Source organism: Mus caroli, chromosome 15 (assembly GCF_900094665.2).
Source record: "Mus caroli chromosome 15, CAROLI_EIJ_v1.1, whole genome shotgun sequence".
Classification (NCBI taxonomy): Eukaryota; Metazoa; Chordata; class Mammalia; order Rodentia; family Muridae; genus Mus; species Mus caroli.
The window spans coordinates 75352183-75379214 of record NC_034584.1 but is presented as its reverse complement, the minus strand read 5'-3'; the positions used below and the strand labels follow the sequence as shown (position 1 = coordinate 75379214).

The window sequence follows — 27032 nt, the reverse complement described above, 5'->3', positions numbered from 1 at the left end:
TCGGTGCTCTTAACCACTGAGCCGTCTCACCAGCCCTCAGTAACTTTTTAGAAGTTCTGCCATATTGAAGTAAGTAACAACATCCTTATGGATCCAGAGATGCTCTGCTTCGTGTTTGCCAGCTGAAGAAGCAGGAGGAAGGTGGTCAGGGTTCCACCCTGGTCATGTATGGCATTATCTTAGCAGCCATCTTCATATCTCACCAGTGAGCTTTTAGCTAAGAGGAGAGAACATACGTGACACAAAGCTTTGTGGTTAAATGGACGATAGTGGGTAAGAAAAGGTGTCATGGCTTGTGTTGTTTATGGACCCGAGTTAAACACATCACACTAGGTGTGGCTCCAGGCACTGCTGTAATTAGTTTCTCCAGTCATCTCTGAATTCTAATACCACAGCACGCATCCCTTTATTGCTTTGCCATTTTATGGGTGAAGCAACTGAAGCACTTTGCTAGTTGTTCGATGTAACATTTGTGGAAGTAGGATTTTTACAGACCCAGGCTTGTGGCTTCACAGCCTTTTGTAAATCTTTGATCACAGAAGCTTTGTGTGTGCCCCCTTTTTCGGGTGGGTGGGGAAGATGGGATTTCACTCTGACTCGCTTGAAACAAATTGATTGCCCACAAAGCCTCTGCTCTCTCGGGTGTTGGGATCAAAGGCACGCATCATCGTGCCCAGCTATAACAGAAGCTTCAGGTTGCTGGGGTTTTTGTTGTTAAGGTTTTGTTGACTTGGGTTTTGCTGTGTCACACAGGCTGGCTTAAATTCCCGTCTTTCTGCTTCAGCCTTTCAACTACTAGACAGTAGTTGTATCAGCATGCCTGGCTGCTGCTGTAAAAAATTGAAAGCCAAAGTGCACATTTGAATGATTGCTGGTTAAAAAATACTAGATGTGTTCTGCTGGAATCTCCATGACTTTCTCTAGAAAGTAAAGGACAGTTAATTGAGGTTTGTAGTTCATTAAATTTAAGGTATAGTAATTTCAACAAGTAGAGTATGTAACTAATAAAACTATGGTTGGGGCTGGGAGATGCTTCAGTGTCAAGAGCACATCTTGCCTGTAGTCAGTTCCCAAGCATCCACCCAGGTTTGGTAGACACATTTTTTTTTAATTTATTTTTTTTAGATTTATTTATTATATGTAAGTACACACTGTAGCTGCCTTCAGACACTCCAGAAGAGGGAGTCAGATCTCATTATGGATGGTTGTGAGCCACCATGTGGTTGCTGGGATTTGAACTCCGGACCTTCGGAAGAGCAGTCGGGTGCTCTTACCCACTGAGACATCTCGTCAGCCCCTGGCAGACACATTTTAAAATAAGAGTATAGCTCATGGATTGAAGAGCAAAGCAGATACAGCAGTGTCAAGTTTGGAAAGTTTGAACAGTTCTGTGAAACTTGTATACTGACTGGTTTTGTGTTCAACTTGACACAGCTGGAGTTATCACAGAGAAAGGAGCCTCCCTTGAGGAAATGCCTCCATGAGGTCCAGCTGTAAGGCATTTTCTCAATTAGTGATCAAGGGTGGGAGGGCCCCTTGTGGGTGGTGTCATCCCTGGGCTGGTAGTCCTGGGTTCTATAAGAAAGCAAGCTGAGCAGGCCAGGGGAAGCAAGCCAATGAGTAATATCCCTCCATGGCCTGTGCATCAGCTCCTGCTTCCTGACCTGCTTGAGTTCCAGTCCTGACTTCATTTTGTGGTGAACAGCAATGTGGAAATGTAAACTGAATAAAACCCTTTTCTCCCCAACTTGCTTCTTGGTCATGATGTTTTGTGCAGGAATAGAAACCTTAAGACTGTATCACAGTGGAAGGGTAAAATACCGACTTTGCTTTTAGGTTTACCTTTATGTGCATGAGTGCATTTATGTAAGCAGTCATGGATTCTCCCAGAGGACAGAAAGCTGTGGCATCTGTCCCCAGGGACATAGAGGGTTGTGTGATAGCAACTGAAGAGCAAGTGTTCTTAGCTGCTGAGCTATCTATACAGCCCCAAGTTGTCAGTTTAAACAAACGATGCTAGAGGTTTGACTACAGGGCCTCAGAGCCTTGATTCTATGTCTCACAGCGGGTGTTGGGATGGCTGAATGGAGAAACGAAGGTTGGAGATATTGACCCATTCCCTTATCTATGGCTATCAGCTTATCCTGGAGGGTTGCTTTTGTTTGACGCCGTTTCTATAGTTCTGGCTAGCCAACTCCACTTCTCAGCATCCATGGTACTGGGATTACAGGCTACGTTTTAGGGTTTAGGCAGTCGTCTGTTTCGGTTTTTGTTTTGAGACGAGTCTCAGCCCAGGTTAATCTCAAACTCTATGTAGCTGAGGGTGACTCTCAACTAAATTCTTTTAACAAAAGTATTTAGTCGTGTGTGTGTGTGTGTGTGTGTGCGTGTGTGCGTGGAAACCCGAGGAGGTCAGATCCCCTGGAACTATACTTGCTTGTCAGCATGCGGATACTGGGACCTTAAACGAGGATCCTCTGCAAGAGCAGTACTTGTTCTTAACTGAGCCAACTCTTCAGTCCCCAGATCCTCTTTCCACTTCCTGAGTTCTGTGTTTATGGTTTGCTGGTAATCATGCTAAGCAAGCAAGCACAACTGAGCCTGCCAACATATATTTTGCAAGGAATTGGGGTGCAGGAGTCATTAAGGACTTTTATGTCCTCCCGTTTTATGGGCTTGACTAACCAATTTAGTGTGCAAGCACACTGACAGATTGAGGGGCTAGGAACCTTTGCAGCCGGTGCTCTGAACACAGATCCTTCCTAATCCGCTGAGCATTGCCCCGCCCCTTGATCGATCCGGGCCAATCGATGTTCAGGGGCGTTTCTGGGCACCTCACACTCGCCTCCCCAGCTCTTCTCCCCAGCGAACCAGGGCAGTCTGTGACCCGGAAGCAGTCGTTCTGGTGGAGGCGGGCGAGACTTCTGAGAGGTGGGGCTTGAGACGGTCCTTTCACGAGCCCGCACACTCTGAGGCGCCTGAGTGAAAAGTGTGGCANCATGGCCTCTGTGCTGTCCTACGAAAGTCTGGTACACGCCGTGGCCGGAGCCGTGGTGAGGACGGGTTTGGGGCTTCGAAGTAAATCCCGGGATGGGTCTGAGAGATGGGCACGGAGGGGATGTGGGGGCCGAATCTGTCACAACTGGGACGAAAAGGACAGGCATAAATGGAAAGTTGCTGCTACAAGAGGGAGGGCGAGGCCAGGAGCCACCCTCTGCCGCAGTGGACTTTCCCAGAGACTGTCTGGACTGTCAGTCACAAAGGTCCAGAGGGAATAGGGAAGAAGATAATCGCTATTTTCTTTGCCTTCTGAAGTTTAAAAGTTTAAGGCCAACCCTTCCCTTACCCAACTCTCACTGCACACAAACTTCGTCCAAATTGGTCCTGCGGAGAAACTTAAGTGTGAAGATGGGGTGCTTGCTGTAAGTCTACTGCCAGCCTGGTGTCACACCTTATCCCAGGCAAGTGGCGATAGCTAATAGAACATTCCTAGTCAGCCTAATTGCCAGGAAAAGATAGGGTGTTTGTTTGTTTGTTTGTTTTTTTAAGTCAAGATCGGTGGTGTTATGCACTTCCTGTATAGTTACTGTGAGTTAAGTGCATTGTTCTTCGATTTAGAGGTATCTAAGTTCCTTCCATTTGACACGTCCCTTTTCCCTGAAACTTCACATTCTTGGCACATTCCTCCTCTGGTTCTCTTCCTCAGACAGTTCCCCATGTTCTTCCCTAACTCCCAGCATGTACCTTTAGCCACGTAGCGACACCGTGGACCATTCCTAGCCATTCGGACAGCTCGTGTTCCGGCGGAGAGTAATCTGAGTTTTTGAATTCCAATTCTATCATATGTTTACTAGGTGATCTCAAATCTCACACTTGTAATCTATGAAGAGGGAAGAAAATATTACACTTTTCTTCTAGACCTTGAGAAGTAGGTGAGGGAATATTACATGGTGTCTTACTCAAAAGAGTCGCATTTCTTTAAATCAACCAGAAGTGTCCTTTGCTCGTTATGAAAGAACTGGGGTGGAAGTTTGCTGTGACATGTTTTCAGTTGGCCATAGGGACCTGTTTGACTGAAGAGGAAATGCAAATGGGGGACCAAATGATTCATGACTTTGTGTAGGGAAGAGTCAGCGGTTGCACTTACTGATTGACATTTCAAACCCGAGCCTCTCGGCTGCCTCTCTGCTATCCTGTGGAGAGTAGAATACGGAAGGCACGTCTCTCTCAGGGAAGAGACGGTTGTGACCTAGTGGTGGAAGGGGTAAGAGAGCATTTGCCTGGAATGGATTTATAATGGATTTAATGATAGCTTGGGTGTAGCTTAGGGTTGCTTGTGTCTGACAAAGTTTTGACTCAAGGAACATGAATGGTCTTCCTCCCAAGTGAACTGACAGTGGTTGTGAAGACTCAGGTTTGGGGGAAAAGTTAAACTTGGTTATAGTTTTGAAGTAGTTAAGGTTGAAGTCCCTGAGAATAGCATGACATTAAATGATTAACTCACCAAGGAAGTAAGCAGGGGACTAAGAAAATAACAGTGACCCCGTGGAAAAGCTGGCTGACCTTAAAAGGTGGGGGAGGGGAGCTGGTGCTACAGAGGAGGCTTGGTAACCAGTGTGGGGTGGAAGGAAACTGAAAAGTGTTCTGCCAACTGTTCAAAGGAAGCATTTCAGGGAGAAGGTGTCGTCCAAGTGTGTCATCTACTTCCAGGAGGTCAAGGAAGGTGAGGACCGAGAACCAGTCACTCATTGGGTTTATCAAAATGATAAGTCCAGTGGTTAGTTGAGAAGACCAGTTTTGGTGGGTTGGCAGGCGAAGTGGAGTGTGACACAGCATAGGAAGATGGAAAATCTGGTTACTTTTTCTTTCTCTTATCGAATGTCACTGGTTGAGTTCATTCTGTGGACCGTGAGCTCTTCTAGGTTCAAAGAACATCGTGGAGAACAGTCATTTTCTTCACTAATTGTTGGTTCTGGTGGAGAAGCCAGACAGTACAACAAGTAAACAAAATGATTTTAAATAGTAAATGCTACTAAACAAATAGGACCACAAACAGTTTTTAGTGAGGGACATATTTCATGTACTATGTACGGCCATGATGGTGTGAAAGCAGCCATAGGCCATGAGTAAATGAATGGTCTGAGCTTTGTTTCACAGAAAATGTTGTCACAGGAACAGGCAGTACATTGGCTTTGGCCCACAGACCAGGTTTCTGAGCCCTATGATAAAGTATGATTATGGGCAGGGTGATATATATCTATTAATCAGAAAAAAATGTTGTCATTGATTTTTTTGTTGTTGTTGTTGCCTGTTTTTCTTTTGTTAAAGTTTCACTTGAAATTACACACCCTGATTTTGCCATTTACCCCTAAATTATCTGTAAGAATAATTCATTGTATTCATTGTGCTTCTTGTCAGAGTAGTAGTGTTTCTAGCACATATATGAATGAGAAGTAGCTTTGTATGTTGTTCGGTTATTTGGAATAGGGTCTCACTGTGTAGGCCCAGGATAGGCTCAACCTTGTAATCGTTTAGCCTCAGCCTCTTAAATCCTCAGGACTATAGGCATGTAGTACCATATCCAGCTGCTTCACGGTGTGTGTGTGTGTGTGTGTGTGTGTGTGTGTGTGTGATGTAGCCCAGGCTGGACTTGAACTCATGATCTTCCTGCCTCTGCTCTGGATATCTTCCCTGGCCATGCTTTGTTATTGTCGCTGCTGTGGTTTATTTATCATCATCATCGTGGTCATCCTCCTCCTCAGCAGCATCATCACTATCACTATTAAACTGCCATGCCAAAGGGTTGTTCTCAAACTCTTAGCAGGTTTCTATATTAAGGCTAAATAACACTAAGGTCCAAGCACTAGAGTGCTCTAAGTAGCTCTATGGCCTTGCTATGGTTACCTGGGATAGCTATTTGTACATAAAGAGCAGGAGCCCTTTGGGTAGCAGTAGTCAGATCATCATTGAAGATGTTGAGTTCCAGTCTTTGAGCCTTTCCGGCTTGTTGGTTCAGCCCCTCCTAGGTTCTGCATTCTCCTACCTCAAGAGGAAGGCTTGGCAAGCACGTGTGCTTTTTCTTTTTTCAGTGCTCGATATCAACCTCAGAGCTTGGTATACACTAAGTACCCACTCTACTATGCATATTTTAAAAGTCAGATTATTGATTTTTATCTATTGTCTTGGTGCCATACCTTAGGATAATTACAGATAAACTTAAATATCTCAAAACAAGAATTATATTGCTTCAGAAAGATGCTGTTCACTGTCTTCATATGTAAAGAACCATTTAATAAGTATAATTAGATTTATGATTTTATAATTTGGTTATCATCACATTATCACTGAACTATTTCATATGTAAAATGTCTCTTATTTTTTAAGCCTAGGAAGGCTTTGATCTACTGTGTAGCCAAGGATGACCTTGAACTTCTGATCCTCCCATTTCCTAAATTTGAGATGAGAACACTGGGTTCTTACTGGTGCTGGGATTGAACACAGGCTTCCAGGTGTGCTTGGTAAACTCTACCAAGTTAACTTAGCTGTATCCCTAGCCCAGGAATATTGGTTTGCAAGTAAAAGATGTCCTTAGACTACAGTTTCAAAAATGCTATCTATGAGATTTACATAGGCTAGACTACACACTGAAACAGGGTTAGAACCATCCTGGTTAATCAGTAACATCAACTTTTTTATGGATTAGTCCGTTTGTGAAGATGCGTTTGGACATGAGAGGACAACTTGCAAGACTCTGACTTCTTTCACCACATGGTTCCAGGAATCAAACGCAGGTCTCCAGGCTGGGGGCTGGAGCTTTAACTTCTGCTGACTCATCTTTCTGGCCAGACTGATCAGCAGTTTCAAGGAGCTTCTTTTGTACTAATTGCTTACTTAAAGCATCTTGGTTTCTCCTCCCCCTACCCCTTTATATATCTAGTAGGACAGTCTCTTTATAGTCATTAGGCTGGCCTTGAACTCTTTTTTTTTTTTTTTTTAATTNTTATATGTAAGTACACTGTAGATGTCTTCAGGCACTCCAGAAGAGGGAGTCAGTTCTCCTCGTTAAGGATGGTTGTGAGCCACCATGTGGTTGCTGGGAATTGAACTCAGGACCTTCGGAAGAGCAGTCAGTGCTCTTAACTGCTGAGCCATCTCTCCAGCCCCTGGCCTTGAACTTCTGAGTTGAAGGTACCCTTGTGCATCCTTAAGTAACTGAGATTGTCAGGGAGTCTCCAGTGTCATGAAAAGTTTGGGTTACAGTTGGTCAGGTAGAATGTTTGTCGAAACGGGGTTACAACTTTGGTTTCTGTTCTGTATGTATGTATGTATGTATTTAGTTAGTTTTTAAAGATTTATTTAGGTTTTAAAGATTTATTTATTTATTTTATGTGTATGAGTACACCATTGCTCTCTTCAGACACACCAGAAGAGGACATCAGACCCCATTACAGATGGTTGTGAGCCACCACGTAGTTGCTGGGAATTGAACTCAGGACCTCCGGAAGAGCAGTTAGTGCTCTTAACCGCTGAGCCATCTCTCCAGCCTCTGTATGTATTTATATACAAATGAGTGTGCATAGGTTTTTGTTGTTTATGTAAATGTTAGTAGAGTTCTATGTACTGACTTTTCTATTTGCTTGTTATGAGTATTTGTTTTGGAATGTATAGAACATTCCATGTGATTCAATTAGGGCTCCCTGGTTACAGGGTGGAAAAACAGACTGGGTCTTTGGAGTAGAAAGATTTCTGAAATAGTCACTGAAGTCTTTTGCTGGCACCACCACTGAAATCAGAAGATTTTGTTCTGACCTTCTGTCCTTACTGAATTCTGATTGAGACTCAAATACTGCTGGGGGCTGTTGTGGCTCACACCGTTTAAACCCACTGAGGCCAGCTTGGTATACAGAATGAGTTCCAGGACAGCCAAGGCTACAGAGAAACTGTTTCAGAAAAAGCAAGCAAACAGACAAACAAATGACTCAAGTACCTGTAGAGTCCCTTCTAGCAGAACTTAACACCCTTTGCCCAAGCAAGCTGTGAAATGCCGAGGGCCAGCCCAGGTGTGGGATGTTCTTTCTTGCCTGTTCTTCTTGAAGCAGAGGCAGGGGAAGAGCTTAGGTGGAGGGTAGGACTTGGTCGAGATATTTAGGATTGCTGTATAATAAAAAGTTTACTTATCTAAGCCTAAATCACTATGCTGTTGTGGCTGACCTGCCTTCTGTGATCCTCTGAGGCCAGAGACTGCAGTTTCTGGCACCTAGCACCTCTTCTTCAAGCCACAAAGGATTAAGTAAATAGCCTTTGTTCTATCTCAGCAGGAGCTGCTGGGCTCTAACTTTCAGTCAGGAAGAAGAGACACTTAGAGAAGTGGTTATAGAGTTTATTACTAATCCTATGAAAGCTATCTAAGGGGAAAAGCAGAAAGTTCCCAAGCAGGAAAAGGGAAAATTTCTCTAAGTGGGGAAAGGCAAAAAGTCTCCTCTCTAGATCCCGCTCCTCTCTTTGTCCTCAGTACTTACTCCTCTTTCAGAATACATGATCATATGTTACAAAGTGCATCACAAGTTCACACGAAAAATCACATCGTAAATTGAAATAGAAGTTTACAACAGCGAATGTTTCCATGCATATCCATTAGGAGTGATTACCTGGCTAAACATCCATCACCTGTCTCAGCTCCACAGGTTCACTGAAGGTTTAAAAACATAACTAAGTTATTAGTGAAGTTTTGTATAGATAAGCCCAGTCGATATTTTCTCTTCCGTCCTAACACCTATAATAAATCATTAGTTCCCTTTTTTATGACTGTTGGTTAATTGTTTTACAACCTCTTGGGATGTGCTCTGAGTAGGAGAAAGTCTGGTTGCTAAGAGCAATTAACTGGTGACACTTGAGAGACTGGCAGAGTTCTCATTGCACCTAGCAATCTAATCTCATCTATTAGGTCCTACCAGAACAGGACCTAATAGCAGTCCCATTATAAAAGAGCTTAATAATCACAGATATAATTTTAGGAATTCTTATAGGATCATCATTAAGACTTAAGTCATCTATTTGTCTATATAGCATCATTACAAGATAGTACATCTTCACAGATCTGCAGAGATCTGTTCCAAAGGGATATACTACCACTTAGTGATTGTTATATATGTTTAATAATAACAGGAAAAGCGTATTAATAGCAGGAATCCTTCTTAAAATGAGTCCCTCACAGCCTTGCTTAATGAGGGCTCACCTGTTGCAGATTATATAATAATCCAAGGCAGGCCACTTCGGGATGATCACCTGCTAGTTATTAGCTTGTCCCATAGGGCTCCTGACAGTGACACACCACTTGTAATTAGCAGGTGTGAAATGAAGGCATGGGCAGAAGGACCCTTTAGAGGCCTCTTCAGGAACTGCAGTGGAGGGTGGCAACTGGATTTTCTGTCCTGCCAAGATTGTACACAGTAGGACAAGGACATTCTTCAAAGGCAAATTGGAGGCTGGAGATATGCCTCAACAGTTAGCTGAGCTATAGCTATTCTTGCAGAGAACCCAGCTGTGATGCCTAGTACCCACATGATGTCTTACAGCCATCTTTTAACCCAATCCAATCCAGTAGTATCCAATGCCCTCTTCTGGCCTCCATAGGAACTGCATGCATGTGGTACACAGACATACATTCAGGCAAACACACATAAAATAAGGAAAGAAAATCAGCAAAAGTGAGTGATGCTATGTGACCCAAAACTTCTGACATCTGTATATCAGGCCATTACAATACCTTGAAGCCGGGTGTAGTGGTGATGCACACTATAATCCCAAACCTTAGGACTCTAAGGCAGGAAGGAGGAGCTTAAGTTTCTAAGCCAGTCTGGGCAGTATAGGGACACCCTGTCTATACTGTCTAATATTCCAAAGCTGGGTGTGGTAGCACAAGAGGCAGAGGCATGTGGATCTCTGAGTTCAAGGACAGCCAGGGTTACACAGAGATACCACTGTCCCCTGCCCACCCCACCCCCCCAAATAGTGTCCCATTGTATAAAGTACTTTATTTATGGCTATTCATACTTCCCTTAAGCCCTTTTGCTTTGATAGGCATTTTGTATAATGTAAATATTAGTGTTATCTCTCAAAGCCTCATTATTTCTGTTTCACTAATTTTGTGATATTTGGGGGAAAAAAAACCCTATATTTCCAGATTTAGTTAACTTAGATCTTTATCTGTAAAATATCAGTAACTTCCCAGGGCTGGTGAATGTTACTAACATAGTAGTAATGGGCTTTTTATGTTACTTGACACTTAGAGTAAGTGCTTTATACATGAGTTAGAAAAAGGAAATTGAAAGTGAATAGTCACATATACAATATTCTTTGACCTTTGTTTTCCCCTCAATATCTATTTATTTATTTATTCATTAATTCATTCATTTTGTAGGTAGAGAACAGCTCTGAAGGTCAGAAAACAACTTTCTGGAGTTGGTTTTCTCCTAACCCCATGTAGGTTCTGGGGAATCAAGCTTGGGCCATCAGACTTGGCAGCCAGTCTGAGCCAATCAAGCTGACTCTCTCTTTCCTCTTTTTAAGGAAGTAAATGCGGTATACCAGCTGGAAGGTTTTGGAGTAATGCCTAGCTCTGTGTCATGGTGGCTAACTTTCTTTCTGAACTTGGGTTTACCAAGTTATGAGACCGACAGTAACACCTCACCCTCAGGGTCCTCATGAGACAGTTGTGGGTAACACTTGTGACCTTATGGAATATTACAGCCGTAAGTTGGGTCTGTTCTTGCAAATAAATTATTTTTATCCAGGTTCAGAAAGTAAGTATGTGTTGAGCATGCTCAGTGGCCCAAGTTTAATCTCCAGCACTCCCCTCTCAAATAAAAAGAAGGAGAAGAAGAAACCCAAAGGAAGTGAGGCGTCCTCTTCCTTTCTGGAATCCTTCTTACTGCTTCACTCATAGCCAGTGATCTCATGTTTTATCTTCTAGATGAACTAGAAGGTACTTGGAATGAGGAATAATGCATTTAACACATTTGATCTAGTAGACAAATACAGAACTTTATGCAGAACACGTCTTTTCAAGCCAAACACAGCACAGTTTTAAGAATTGTTTGCTAGGGGTGGAGCTCAGGTGGTGGTGCACAGCTGTAATCTCAGCGCTTGGGAGGCAGAGGCAGAAGGGTCAGAAGCCTAAGGTTGTCTTCAACTACAGAGTGAATTTAAGGCCAGCCTGGAGTATAGGAGACTATCTCAAAACAAACAGACAAAATACAACCTGGAAAGAAGGTAGGGAGAAATATATTTTATTTACTGGGCTATAAAAATAAAAAATATATTTCTTTAAGGTTATTTATAGTGTTATGTGTATATGTGTGCCTGTGCACCATGGCAGTTGTGTGGAGATCAGAGGACAATTTCCCTTTATCATATGAGTACCAGGCATGAACTCTCATGATTGCCAGGCTTAGTAGCAAATGCCAGCCCCCAAGATGCATTTCTTCTCCTCTTCCCCATCTCCTTATTCTTCTAGTGTTAAACTCCAGGGCTCCTCCATCTAGACTTCCCAGGTAGGAAAGCCTGAAGGCACAGAACGCTGTGCCCTTGTAAAAACATGTTTCTGACTAATATGTGGGTATGAGAAGAAATCATAATGGAAACAGTATTTAGAGCTGAGTAATAATAGTATAGTGATATTAAAACTTATGACTGTACTGAAGACTAGGCTACCACTGAATTAGACTGAAGACCAGAACAGGTGGAAAAAGATGCTGTGTTAGTGGTTTGAAAGACTTGCTATAGCACTTCCCATGTGGCTTCATAGATTCATAGCAATCCTACCAAAATTCCAGCTTGCTTTTCACAAAAATCAGAAGACAGATGCCATAGCAATCTTGAGAAAGAATAAAATTGGACTTCTCCCTCTGGGTTCAAGTGCTACAAGGCTAAGCAATCAAAAGATTACTGATACAAGGATAGACACGCAGATCAACAGAATAGTATTGAGAATCCAAAATCTTCAGAATTCTCTTGATTTTCTACAAGGCTCCTGAACTCAGTGAAGAGACAGTAGTAGTCCCTTCAGTAAATGGCAGAGGTAACATTCACACGTACTTCAGCCATAAACAAAAATGAACACAAAATGAACCACAGACCTAAGTCTTAGAACTAGAACCACATAACTCTTAGATAAGACAGAAATGTAAATCTTCATGATTTCTTAATTTTTAGTTATTACTATTTTATGTATGAGTGTTTTTCCTGCGTGTAAGTCTGTGCACTCGAACATGCCAGGTGCCCACAAAGGCCAGAAGAGGGCATCAGATCCCTTGGAGGTGGAGTCACAGGCCATTGTGAGCCACCAGACTTAGGTACTGTGACTGAAATCACTCTTTTACCTGCTGAGCAATCTTTTACCCTTCCAATACACTGAAAGGGTATTAGATGCCTTTCCAAGGGTTTTATGAGCAGGTGTATGCCAGCAGCCTGGGGTGAGGACCAAGCATTCACTTTTGCATCACCAACCAAAATATAATTTTATGTCATCATATCCCATTTGTCACTAAAAAACCCATTAAGTGGCTGGACATGGTGATGCACACCTTTAGTCATGGCACTAGGGAGGCATTGACTGGCAGATCTCAGAGTTTAAGGCCAGCCTGGTCTACATAGTGAGTTCCTGGATAGCCAAGGCTACATAGAGATACCCCACCTACAGAGAGACACCCCATCTCAAAACAAACAAAACAAAACAGAAAAACAATGAAACCATTTAGTAGGTGCCTAGAGAGTTTTTCTGGTTGAGGTATTGGGCCATAAAGAGATAGGGTCATGTCATCTGCTGGTTTGTATTCCATTGATATGACAAGATCTGGGGAAAGCAATACTACAAGTGATTGCTTGGAGATAATATAATATGTTATTAATGTTATATTTTTCATATTTAAAGGAATGCTTTTCAAACTGATCCCAGGACCACTTTATTCACTTAATAATTACTGCATTCTCAGCAAAGTATAAAGGTTCACCTTTGAAGTTCCAGCACTTAGAAGGTGGAGACAGGCATATCTAGAGTTCAAAATTATTCTTGGCTTTGTAGATATAGTTCAGGGGCATCCTGGGCTACTTGAAACTGTACTGTTAAAAACAAACAAAAAAAGCCCAAAACCTCCATATTAGAAAGCAAGCAAACTGGGAAATTTTAAAAATATATCCATTACATGTCACAAAAACATTTTTAGGTTATAATTTTCTAAAGATTAGAGGAGGTACTTGTGTATCTGCAGATGTTGGACTATGTGAGTCCTTTTTCTGTTTGCAAGAACACATGTAACGAGTGGAAAATTCCCCTCATACTGAAGAATAAGAATTTTTGAAAGCAAGTTGTGTCTTATTACTTTGTTTTTTTTTTTTTTTTTTTTTTTTTTTTTTTTTTTTTTTTTTTTTTTTGGTTTTTTGAGACAGGGTTTCTCTGTATAGCNGNGGCTGTCCTGGAACTCACTTTGTAGACCAGGCTGGCCTTGAACTCAGAAATCCGCCTGCCTCTGNCTCCCGAGTGCTGGGATTAAAGGCGTGCGCCACCACGCCCGGCTTTTGTCTTATTACTTTGTAATAAGTCTTCTGAAAATAATTTTGAGACAGGCATGATAGTATGTTCCTGTATTCCCAGCACTCAGGTGGTGGAGGCAGGAGGATCAACAGGTTTGGGGCCAGCAAGATGGCTCAGCAGATACAGGCCCTTGCTGCCAAGCCTTACAGCATGAGTGAGCAGAAAATCAACTCCTGCAAGTTGTGCTCTCACCTCTACATGGGTGCCTTATAATCCATAGTTTCCATCATCCAGACTCCTAGGAAGGCCTTAGAGGCGGTCAGCGTTCTCCAGATCATTCCCTGAGAACTCCCAGAGCATATTATTCTCAGTATTCGGAATAGCCAGGCTGATCTCCAATTCATAACCGTTCTCCTCCTTAGCCTCCCAAGAGCTACAACACAGGTAGGAATCATCACACTTAGCCCTCTCATCTTTTTAAAAAGATTGTTTATACCCATTACAGCTGAATGGTGGTGGCACGCGCCTTTAATCCTAGTATTTGGAAGACAGAGTCAGGCAGATCCCTGAGTTCAAGGATAGCCTGATCTACAAAACAAGTTTTAGGACAGCCAGAGTTACAGAGAAATCCTGTCTTGGAAAAAAAGAAAAGAAAAGAAAAAAGAGGTTTTATTTACTTATTTCTATATGTAGGGTGTTTTGCCTGAATGTATGTACCTAGTGCATGCCTAGTGCTTGTGGAATCCAAAGAGGATCTTGGATTCTCAGGAACTGAAATTACAGATGTTTTGAGCTGCCATGTGGGTGGTGGGAGTCGAACTTTGATCGTCTGGTAGAGCAGCCAGTGCTCTCAACCTCTGAGCCTTCCCTCCACCTCCCTCACACACACCTTATTTGCATTTTTATTTATTTATTTATTTATTTATTTATTTATGAGACAAAGTCTTATAGCCCAGGCTGATTACAGGCCTACACGATTACACACAGTTTATGTGATCTTGAGGATCCAGCCTAGAGCTTTGTGCATGCTAGGCAGTCACTCTCTGCTGGGGGCGTTTCTCAGCACGGAATGCAGAGTTGGAGGGTCCTTGCTGACATGGTAGCCTGCAGAGGAAGTAAGGAGTTGGGGGAGGCAGGTTGGGAAGTTAGCAGCTCTGACTCTGACTTGCTAGCAGCCAGGTGCTTCTTTATCTACACAAGCTTCCCAGAACAGAGACAAACTAGTGAGTATCTGAGTGGTACTGAATGTATGTGTGACTTGTCATTGCATGTCCAGGGTTACAGTTCAGTCACATTTAGAAATACAAACAGAACAGATTTTATTCTTACTGTTAGCCCTATAACTTTTAATGACTCTAAAGAATGTCTCCTCCAAAGCGTGCATTTTTTTTAAAGTTACTTTAAGATTTATTTATTTTATTTATATGAGTATACTGTCGCTGTCTTTAGACACACCAGAAGAGGGCATCAGATCCCATTACAGATGGTTGTGAGCCACCATGTGGTTGCTGGGATTTGAGCTCAGGACCTTCGGAAGAGCAGTCAGTTCTCTTAACCGCTGAGCCATCTCTCCAGCCCCCAAAGCATGCATTTTTTAAAATCTTTGTTGTTTTTTTTTTTTTTTTTTAAGATTTTATTTACTTAATGTATATGAGCACACTATAGTGTGTCCTTACTGTCTTCAGATACACCAGAATTGTTACAGATGGTTGTGAACCACCATGTGGTTGCTGGGAATTGAACTCAGGACCTCTGGAAGAGCAGTCAGTGTTCTTAACCACTGAGCCATCTCTCCAGCCCGCATGCATTTATTATATGACAGGCAGTTTTTATTTTAGGTTGGTGTGTTTGCTGTTTGAAAGCACTCCAGACAAACAAAAAAATGTCTGAACCAGCCTTCTTTTTGTTTTTTTGTTTTTGTTTTTTTGAGATAGGGTTTCTCTGTACAGCCCTGGCTGTCCTGGAACTCACTCTGTAGACCAGGCTGGCCTCGTACTCAGAAATCTGCCTGCCTCTGCCTCCCGAGTGCTGGGATTAAAGGTATGTGCCACCACGCCCGGCTTGAACCAGCTTTCTTATGAGTAGCAAATACTAATAACTAACTTTTTTTTTTAACTACATGTTTGATCATCTAGGCTATAAAGTAGAAAAAGAGAGCTCTAAGCGTGTGTGTGTTTGTGTGTGTGTGTGTGTGTGTGTATCTTGAATCTGTACCCTATCCTCCTGGCCAGTCAACTGTTTACCCTGTACCAATTATACTGTTTGGAGTTAGCTCAGGGGCAGATACCCCAAGCAGATTCCTGGAGTAATAGCCTCATTAAGCTATGTGCTTATCGATCTTCAGGGCATAAGGAAGAGTTCTAAATAGTGGCCAGACAAAGCTAATCTTAGGATGTTCCTAAAAGAATTCAGACATATTTTTTTTCTCAGGAAAAGACATAAAATGAATCATAATGCAGAAAATTCCCAATAATGCAACACGCAGAGACCAAAAGCTAGAGATAGGAGGACAGTGACTGTAGCGATCCACTCAGCTTTGCTGGAACTGTGTCCAGCAGCTGTGCTGGCTTCATAACTCTCGCTGTTTCCAGTAGGAATGGCTGTGCCAACTCTCCCATCTGAGCCACATCCCCAGGCCCTCTTTCATGTGTGTTTTGTTTTTTGTTTTTGTTTGTTTTAAGTATTTACAGTTAGGCATAGTGGCATCTGTGTGCATCATGTGCGCTTCTGTGAGGGGCAGAGTGAAGTTAAATGTTGTATGTGGTTGGGCATTGTCTGAGTCAGGGTTTCTATTCCTGCACAAACACCATGACCAAGAAGCAAGTTGGGGAGGAAAGGGTTTATTCAGCTTACACATCTCACACCGCTGTTCATCACTAAAGGAAGTCAGGACTGGAACATAAGCAGGTCAGGAAACAGGAGCTTATGCAGAGGCCATGGAGGGATGTTACTCATTGGCTTGCTTCCCCTGGCTTGCTCAGCCTGCTTTCTTATAGAACCCAAGACTACCAGCCCAGGGATGGCCCCACCCACAGGGGGCCCTCCCACCCTTGATCACTAATTGAGAAAATGCCCCACAGCTGGATCTCATGGAGGCACTTCCCCAACTAAAGCTCCTTTCTCTGTGATAATTCCAGCCTGTGTCAAGTTGACACACAGAACCAGCCAGTACAGGCATGGTGGTGTACACCCTCAGTGCCATCACTGTAGATCCGAGGCAGGAGGATCAGAACAAAACAACAACAAACTAACCCTGAACAAAGAGAGCTGGGTACATGTAGTGTCTCACATCTGTGATCCCAGCACTCAGGAGGCAGAGGATGGCAGTTCACTGAGTTCAAGACTAGCCTGGTTTACCTAGAGAATTCCAGACCAGCCAACGGCTACATGAGACTTGTCTAAAAAAATAAACAAATGAAAGTAAGTCATCTGTGTGAGGCTGGGGAGATGATTCAGGTCAAGAGCACTTGCTGCTCTTAGGACCGGATTAGGCAGCTCACAACCACCTACAACTCCAGCTCTAGGGGATTGATGCCTTATCTGGCCTTGGTGGGCATCCACACACGTGTTGGTGTACATTCGCACACTTACAAATAAAGAGGGGGTAAAAAAAATCAAGGGCTGCTGAAATAACTCAGTGGGTAAAGGTGCTTAATGCCTGGGCTGATGACCTTGCTCCATTAATTGTCCTTTGACCCCCCCACAAGTCTCATTCTCTCTCTCTCTCTCTCTCTCTCTCTCTCTCTCTCTCTCTCTCTCTCTCNNACACACACACACACACACACACACACACAGACATGCACTCGTGCGCAAGCACACAAATGTAATACTTTTTCTTTTTAATAAAAAAGAAGTGAAAGAAGGTGTATATGTATTTGGTGGAGTCTGGGTGCTTACACCCTGCCTCTGCCACTCTGCCTTTGGGCTGCCTGGGCTCTTGACTTTCCAGCTGTAGGGACCTACTGGCTTCAAGTGCCAGTGCAGCATAGGAGTTTACTTGTTCTCCTAACACAGAATGTTATAATTCAAAATGGTCTTGGTAAGAGAACGAAATCTCTGAAATAGATTTCTCTAGAAATAGATTCTTGTGAATTGTAATTATTGTCTGCAATAGCACTCCTACTCAGATAGTTAGAATTCTGTGGGACTCAGTGGGTTTATTTTATGCCTCTGGCACAACAGTGTGGTACATCATGCCTGCTTCTCATCTGTGTCTTCTCATTCTGTATAACTGAACAAATTGTTCTCAGGAAGAATATAAATCTATTTAGAGAAATTTAATTCAGATTCTGAAAATAATGTGTTTGTGTGACTCAGTGTAAGGCGTGCAAGTAGAATATTTTGTTGCAGGTAACAGTGCATGTGAAAGCAGCCCTTTGTGTTTCTTGATGAGGAAACACACACAGCAGCCCAGTGCATCCCAGCCCTTAAGGTGTACTCTACAATGGTTAGTGTTGTACTGTACGGATTTTACCTCAGTTTTAAAAGCAAAGCAAGACACAAAGCTCCTGCAGCCCCTGGAATACAAGAACCTGCTTAACCCTGTGGATGGCTAATCTGTAGCCCTCCAGGGCTCTCCTGTACTTTCTAGTGCATTGCAGTAAGCAGAAGGGTGTTTGTTATATTTTATTCAGGGTTTCTGGATAATTAGCAGCATGTGGCCTACGACACTGTATTGCTGTAATCAGAAACTCCCATCTCAGCATTCAAGTTTTAAGCTTCACATTCATGTTTCTAACAAAACATAGGGGAGCGCTTTCTCTGCTCTGTGTGTGTGTGTGTGTGTGTCCTCTCCTTTGAGTTCTGTTTATTTATTGCTGCTGGTCTCCAGGGATGATAAGTCAGGCTGGTATTCTAGCTAGCTAGCTTCCTATGCTACCTGCATATTTCAGGTCACCTTAGGGAAGTCCAGAAGCTGGACTGGGATTCCCTGACTGCTGTGAAAGGTACTACAGGACTTCCTTCTGCCTCCCAGGGTTTATCCTCTGTTGTATCAGTTTTCTGTTTCTACATAACAAATGTGACCATGCCTACCAAGTAGCTTAAAACCATACCTGTTTATCATCTGTAAGGTAGGCCAGTGCAGGTTTATTGAAATAAAAAGCAAGACATTGCAATAGCTATGTTTCTTTTTCAAGGCAGTGGTTCTCAGCCCCTGGTCAAGACCCCTTTTGGGGGTATTGAACGACCCTTTCACGGGTCAACTAAAACCACCTGCATATCAGATATTTACATTATAATTCATAAGTAGCAAAATTACACTTATAGTAGCAACAGAAATAATTTTATGGATGGAGATCACCACAACATGAGGAACTGTATTAACGCTGCTCTAGGAAGTATCACACACATGCACATACTGGTCTTTTGGGACAAGGTCTTGCCATGTAGCCTTGACCAAGCTGGCCTCAAATTCATAGAGATCTGTCTGCCTCTGGATTCTGAAATAAAAGACTGTGCTACCATATCCAACTTAGACAATATTTTTTTATTATCAACTGTTTTGATTTGGGGGAGTATCAGAGGCATTGTAGTAGCAACTGACCTGAAAAAAAGTCAAAACTCCATTTATCTGCTGTCTTCAAATGTACTATAGATTTGTTTCTTTTTCAGTATCAGAGAAACAAAAGATATTTCTTTTGGAAAATACCAAGTACCTAATAATTCAATTTTATATGTGGATAATCCCAATAGATTGAAGTACTGTGTTTATTTGGTAAGAATTTAATTTAACTGATAGCACCAATTAGTTGTTTTTTTTTTAATGTTACATAATATATCTTTATTTTGATTCAAGCATGTTATATTAGATGTGGTGTGCAGTTTTTATTTGTAGTATTATGTTACTCTTCTCTTATATATTACATCCCAACAGCAGTTTCCCTCCTTCCCCCCTCTCCTCTCCTCTTTTCCCTCAGACCAAGAAGAGCAGCCCTCTCAGGGACATCAACCAAACACAGCATAACAAACTACAGTAAGACCAGTCATATACCATTACATCAAGGCTGAACAAGGCAACCCAGTAGAGGGGAACGGGTCCTACGAGTAGGCAAGAGAGTCAAGGACAGCCCCTGCTCCCACTGTTAGGATTTCCACAAGAACACCAAGCTATTTAGCCATAGCATGTATAGTAGAGGACCTGGGTCAGACCCTACAGGTCCCCTGATCTCTCAAGTTTCTAGGAGTTCCAGTCTGTTGATTCTGTGAGCCATGTTCTTAGCAGTTGATGGGGGCAGATGCAAAGTACCACAGCCAAACATTACTTATGAGTTTTTGATCGTTTAAAAATTGCAGTCTGGGTGGGGCTAGAGAGATGGCTTCCAGATGGTCTTCCAGAGGTCCTGAATTCAATTCCCAGCAACCACATTGTGGCTCACCACCATCTATAGTAATAGAATCTGATGCCCTCTTCTGGTGTGCAGACAAATATGTAGACAGAGCACTCATATACATAAATCTTTTTTTTTTTTTAATTCAGCCCACTGCTATTGTAGTTCAGTTCCCAGACCCACATACCAGCTCACAAGCATCTGAACTCCAGTCCCAGGGAATCTGACATCCTCTTCTAGCCTCCACATTATACCAGGCGTGCAAATAATGCACAGACAGACGTGCATGTCGACATAAAGAAAAACCACACCCATCTTTTTAAAGTTGTGGCCCATGTTCATTTACTATAATGGCTAAAGCCCTTTTTAAACTTTGCAGGGAAGTGTGACTGCCATGACAGTGTTCTTCCCCTTGGATACTGCTAGACTTCGGCTTCAGGGTAAGTAATGATCTCATGTATTGATCCTTTGATGTTGGGAAACATTTTCTACTCCATACTGCACCAAGATAAGGATATTCTGCCTACATACTGCTGTTGTCTGCTTGCTTGCTTGCTTGGTTTTGTGACAGGGTTATATATAGCCCAACTGGCTTCAAACTCACTATCTAGCCTAACCATGGCTCATCCTCCTGCCTCCACCTCTAAAGCTCTTGCATTATAGCTCTGCACCTGACTTAAATATCTGATCCCTACTCCTTCTCTTCCCGAACTGGGGGTGAACAAGCTTTGTACAGCAACTAGACTAGTGCTTGGCCACGGAGTGTTCACCCCCATATTGTTCTCCAAGGATAGTTGTGGCAACTTAAGTTAAAAGTAAATAAGAGGGTCACCTGTCGAAAATTCCACAGAGGGAATTCCCCAATGTGTAGTCAGAAAGGTTGGAATAAGTGTATGGGAGCAGTTTCTATTATAAACTGACGCGATTACTTAAGAAACAGTCTTCAATACCAAGGCTCTTCAGGCTCTTAGAAGAGAAAAAGGGTGGCCTGAAGGGTTAAGCCAAGGGTGAATTTCCTCACACTAGAAAGTGATTACATACAGCTTTTACTCATGGCAGTACCCCAAGACATCTGCCCTTCTGAAATCCATCTCACTGATTTTATCATGTAGCAAGCCCACACATGAAAAAAGGTATTTTTTTTTCTTTAGCAGTTATTAGAAAGGCAGATGAGAAATGTACTCTCTATGTTTCCGTGTGATAGATTTCCAAACTAGGACCATGTACTGCATGATGGGTGAGTGGGCAGTGGAATTGGGACTGCACTTATACCACTGGTGTCTGGGCACTGCAGTGTAATGCCCACCAAACAAGTCTGAGCAGAGTTCACCGTGGAAAACAAAATATATCCTAAGAGAGTCAGCCCCAAGGTCGGGTACTGGCAGGCTTGGTAAAGGAATCAGTACTGGGACAAAGTGAGGAGCTGCTACAAGAGACAGACACACAGGGAAACTGGCCTAGTCAGCTTCAGCTTTCCTGATTTTTCCACCTCAATCATTCACACGAGGGTGCCCCCTTGGAGACATCAGAGCCTGACAAGAAGGACTGCCCTTTGGCTACCAGCCTTCAGTTTCTTAGAAGACTCATAGTGGATGAGCCCTGGGATTAGCCATTTCTAATCTGAGAGACCAAAGGGCTTCTTACATTTGTAATCTCAAGCCATTGCCATTCTTTCTAAACTTCCATGGCTTTTACAGTAGGCAGCCAGACCCGGGCTTCCCATGTGCTAGGCAAGTGCTCCACTTGAACTCTGTCTCCAGGGTGATGTTGAGGCTTACATTGGGCATTTTTAAGGGAGGAAGGTTTTGTAAAGAGGATAGAAACTGGAAAGCAGTGGAGACAAATAGCCATTCCTGCTCATCTAGCCATGTCGCCCTAACCTGCCTCTGCCACTACAGGGTTTTGCATTTTTCTATAATTCTTTTTTCCCCTTCCTTCTATTTTCTTTTCATCTTGAAATTATGAACCAATGCCACAAGTTGCATAGAGTTTGAAAACTAACTCAAAGGTTAAACACTTTGCCTACTGGTTTGTGGTTAGAATTTTTAGATAAGCAAATATTTATATGATCCACAAAGCAAAATACATAGAAAGGAGAAACCTCCAATCCACCTTCACCCCTCTCCACCATAGTTAACACTATGGTGTTTCTTGGTATCTTCATCTCTAGGAAGATTTCACTCTCTCTTTGTCTCTTAGTTTTTAAAATTACTCTTAATTGTATGTATGTGTGGTATTGTGTGTCTGTTTGGGGGTATGTGCACATGAGTGCAGGTAGCTCAGAAGCCTGGAACTTTGGAGTCCTTGGAGTTACAGGTGATTGTGAGCCACCTGATATGGGTGCTGAGCCATCTCTCCAGCTCCAAGATTTCTCGATTTGGACATCCTTCAGAATAGCAGGTGTAGGTGGTCACTGTATACACACCTACAGTTCTAGCTTCTTGGGAGTCTGAGGCCTGTGGGCCATTTGAGCACAGGAGCTGTACTGAGACCTTGTTTCAGAGAAAGAAGAAGAAAGAGAGCACGAGAGAGGCAGAACAAAATAAAAAGAGTGATGGGTGTTGCAGAGTCTAGAGCCCACTGATGTATAGGAGTGAAGCATGAGGCTGTCGGTCAGCCTTTCCTGGTCTCCTGAATAGCCTTTCAGGCTTTATGCAGTAACAAGCAAGTGATTTATATTCTGAGTTTTCTGTCTTACTCATATAAAAAGCAGTCTGCTCTGTCCTAGACCTTGCATTTAAAAATACTCTTTTTTAGATTTTATTTATATATGAGTGTTTTGCCCAAATGTATGTCTGTATAGTACATGTGCGCCTCATTCCCACAGAGACCAGAAAAGGCACCAGATTTTCTGAGACTGGAGTTACAGAGGGTTGTGAGTCACCATGTAGATGCTAGGAATTGAACCTGGGTCCTCTGGGAGAACAGCCAGATCTCTTAACTGCTGAGCTCTCTCTCCAGCTCCTCTCCCCCTGAAACTTTGCACTGCAAGCCTGGCAGTGTGTTTTTCTTTATCCAGTCTTCCAGTTGTCAAGTCTGCATGCACCATAACCTGTTTACCCTTGCCCTATTGCGAAAGAAGTCTTGGGTTGTTTTACTTTTTTGTTATTTTTCTTGCAAATACCATGTAATAATAGATTTGTTCATAAGCCATTTTGTTTCTGTAAACTTTATGGGATAAATTTCCATAAAGTTTATGGGATTATGAGATTTCTTCCAAATCAAGGGGTAGATGTGTGATTTTTGAGTAAATGCCAGATTGCGCTTAATGGGCACTGACTAACTTGCCATTTCATAAGATATACTGGTACCAATTTTAATTCTAGAGAAACTGGTTCATTTCCACATTTTTATGTTTTCAGATTAATTTTATAGCGTGGGCAGGAAATTTGAAGTTAATTGAAATGTGGATATTGTTTTCAGTGACAATGCCCAAGAAATGAGGGTGTTGTCCTGGGATTCAAGGCTAGGAAGCAGCACAAAGCCAGAACGCTGAAAATCTGGGCTTTAATCCTGGCTTTGCTTTTGTTTCCCTGCCTCTTTCATAAGGAAGAGAGTAGAGGCTGAAAGATGGCTCAGAGGTTAAGAACATTTGTAGCTCTAACAGAGGACCTGGGTTCAATTCCCAGAACCCACATGGCAGTTCTGAAACATCTGTAATTCCAGCTGTAGATTATCCAACACCCTCTCTGACTTCCCTGGGCACCATGCATACATATAGTGCATGTAGGGCAAAACATTCATACATAGAAAAGAAAAGAAAAAAAAATTTTTTTAAGTTTATTTTTTATTTATGAGTACACTGCAGCTGTTTTCAGACACCCCAGAAGAGGGCATCTGATCCCATTACAGATGGTTGTGAGCCACCATGTGGTTGCTGGGAATTGAACTCAGGACCTCTGGCAGAGCAATCAGTGTTCTTAACCGCTGAGCCATCACTCCAGCCCCAAAAATTTTTTTTAAAAGAGAGAAGAAAGTAGTCAGTTTCCTTTATAAGGTATGGAAATAAAAATGAGAACATGCATGTTGACTTTAAAAAGAGCACTATAGCTGGGTGTGGTGGCGCACGCCTTTAATCCCAGCACTCGGGAGGCAGAGGCAGGCGGATTTCTGAGTTCAAGGCCAGCCTGGTCTACAAAGTGAGTTCCAGGACAGCCAGGACTACACAGAGAAACACAGAGAACTATATGAGGCTAGAGAACTGGCTAAGCCATCAGAAATATTTATGGATTCACAACATTATGGGTCCAGAGGACCCAGGTTTGGTTCCTAGCACCTACATCATGAGGTTCACAATTGTCTGTCCCTGCCGGCCCAGGGGATCTGATGCTCTCTGGACTCCAAGATTCCCTGCATGCATGCATGTGGCACACATAAAGTCACAGAGACACACATGCATAGGATGGAAGGGAAATAGGGAAGGAAGGATAGAGACATGGACTGTATGGAGCTAGAGAGATGGCTTAGTGGTTACAAACATACACTGCTCTTCTAGAGGACCCAAATTCAGTTCCCAGTAATCCAGTTCCAGGAGTCCTATACCCTCTTCTGGCCTCTGAGGGCACCTGCACTCAAGCACACACTGACACACAAACACACATACAAACATACAATTAAAAATAAAATAAATATTTTAAGAAAGAGCTTAATAAAACTCCAGAAATAGCATTTCAGCATTACTGTGGCAATTAGGATTTAAGTTAAAATTCTTTCTGAGTAACAGATGAAACCCAAGGAATTTTCTCTGGGGAAGTAAAGCCATTGGCTAGACACACTGGAGGGTCTGAGGCAAAGTAGGGAATTCAAAGAACAAGTGAGTTTATGCAGATGAAGTGAAGCTTTGGTGAAGCTCGCTGATGCTGCAGATAATACTTGTCTTCATTCTTACAGTCGACGAGAAAAGAAAGTCAAAAACGACACATGCAGTGCTCCTGGAGATAATTAAGGAAGAAGGCCTGTGAGTACTGCCTGTTTCACAGCTCCATCAGAGCACCTCATATGAAGACTTCCATGCTGAGTGAGACTTGAAGTCCCTGCTCAGAGGCTCGAGACATATAGAGCCATATGCATTCTTAATTCCTTACATATCTGTTTGGTTTTTGTTTTGTTTTTAGATTTATTTCTGTGTGTTAGTACTTTCCTTACATGTATGTCTGTGTATCATGTGTGTGTCAGATGCTCAAGGAAGCAATAAGAGGGTGTTGGATCCCATGGTTGTGAACCACCATGTGGGTCCGGGGATACAAACCCAGGTCCTCTTCAAGAGCAACAAATGCCCTTACCTTGCTAAGCCCTCTCTATCCTCCACCATTTAATTAATTAATTATTTTTAATGGCACCTTCTAAGAATTTTTTTTTCTTTTTTGGTTTTTTTGAGACAGGGTTTCTCTGTGTATCCCTAGCTGTCCTAGAACTCACTCTGTAGACCGACTGAGAAAATTTCACCCGCTTCTGCCATCCAAGTGCTGGTATTAAAGGCTCCACTGCCCAGCTAAATTTAATGTTTAATAAAGCAATAGTGTTGTTGCTCAAGAGTTGAGGATTTAGCTCACTGATCTCATATTAGGGCCTGGTTTCAGTGCCAGTAGCACCACACATTGCACAAGACACACACACACACACATACACACACACATACACACACACACACACACATAGACACACACTCACACACACAGACACACACACACACACAGACAAACACACACAGACACACACACAGACACACACACACACACAGACACACACACACACAGAGCTTGTTCCTATCAGTTGCATCCAGACAGATTGCATTATTTTTCTTCTTTTTTAAATTTCTTTGAATTTGTATTTTGAGATAATTTCAGAGTTGCAAACAATTTCAAAACTGAAATTGGTAGAGTGCACTACTGCCCGCTTTACCCTTTTATTGACCATTTTTACGTTTCCACTTGCTCTCCCTGTGTTTCCTTCTTTAACACACACATGCATATCACATGACGTTTTTCAGTTATTTGTCCGTTATGTGCATCAGAGCATTTAACCTCTATGACATTACATTAACACTTTAAAAATAATATTCTCCCCTCCACTTTCTTTTCAAGATAAGGTCTCCTTATAAGGCCCTGGCTGGCCTGGGACAAGCTATATTGACCTTGAACTCATAGGGATCCACCTTCCTTTGCCTCCTGGGTGCTGATATTAAAGGTGTGAATTTTAATTCTTGTTTTAAGTTTGCCTGCATGCCAGAAGAAAGCACCAGATCTTATTTTAGACGGTTGTGAGCCACCATGTGGTTGCTGGGAATTGAACTCAGGACCTCTGGAAGAGCAGTCAGTGCTCTTCACCACTGAGCCAATGTATTCTCAATAAGAATAATGAGTGCCTAGGTAGTACAATGGTGCGTACCTGTAGTGCCCACTCTTTGGAGGCTGGGGAAGAACTGCTTAATGCAGGTGTTCAGAGTCAGGCTAGACAGTATGATGAACCGTCCCCCTCTTTCCTGCTGGCCTCCTCTGGCCCATGTGTGCTTTAGCTACTTCCTGCAGCTCTAAGCACCTGTGGGGAGAACCTTTCAAGGTGCTGCAGATATCCTGCTCTTTCTCCTCATACCTTGAGATTGTCAGTAGAAACCAGACTCTTCCTGGCTTCATACTACTTACTTCTCTCAGTTCTGTGTCAAGCAAGAGAAGGGAGGGATGGTTTATTCTGACTTACTTCACAGTCCATCATGATAGATCAGGCATGCCAGCTGATCACATTACCTCCACGGGAAGTGGAACAGGGCCCATCCCCAGTGACTGTTCCCTCTTGCAAGGCTCTACCTCTTACAGACTTCACAGCCTTCTAAAACAGTTGTGGGTAGAGGTGTTGGTATCAACCATTCACATACATAAGCCTGTGGGGGAGTGGTTTACATTCAAACCTTGACAGGCTTCTCTGGCAATTGCCCATGGCTTTCGTTCATGATCTTTACTTTGTTTATTGTGTTTTTTCCATAGCCTGGCACCATACCGAGGATGGTTTCCAGTTATTTCCAGTCTCTGCTGCTCCAATTTTGTCTATTTTTACACTTTTAATAGCCTCAAAGCAGTGTGGGTCAAAGGTCAGCGTTCTTCTACAGGAAAAGATCTCGTGGTTGGGTTTGTAGCAGGTAACAAAGTTTTCTGTGTATAAAATATGTTTATATTTTA

The 27032-nt window shown here is 42.7% G+C and overlaps 1 protein-coding gene across 1 annotated transcript in view; it reads left to right on the top strand.

Moving 5' to 3' along the window:
• The first annotated feature begins 2924 nt into the window (after positions 1-2924).
• The window catches only part of Slc25a17 (solute carrier family 25 member 17), a 44018-nt gene continuing 19910 nt past the window's right edge, over positions 2925-27032 (top strand). The window contains exons 1-4 of the mRNA XM_021183911.2: positions 2925-3053; positions 20240-20300; positions 24751-24817; positions 26841-26992. Of these exons, the coding sequence (XP_021039570.1) occupies positions 3000-3053; positions 20240-20300; positions 24751-24817; positions 26841-26992 (334 nt within the window). The 5' untranslated portion in view covers positions 2925-2999. The remainder of the gene's footprint in view (positions 3054-20239; positions 20301-24750; positions 24818-26840; positions 26993-27032) is intronic.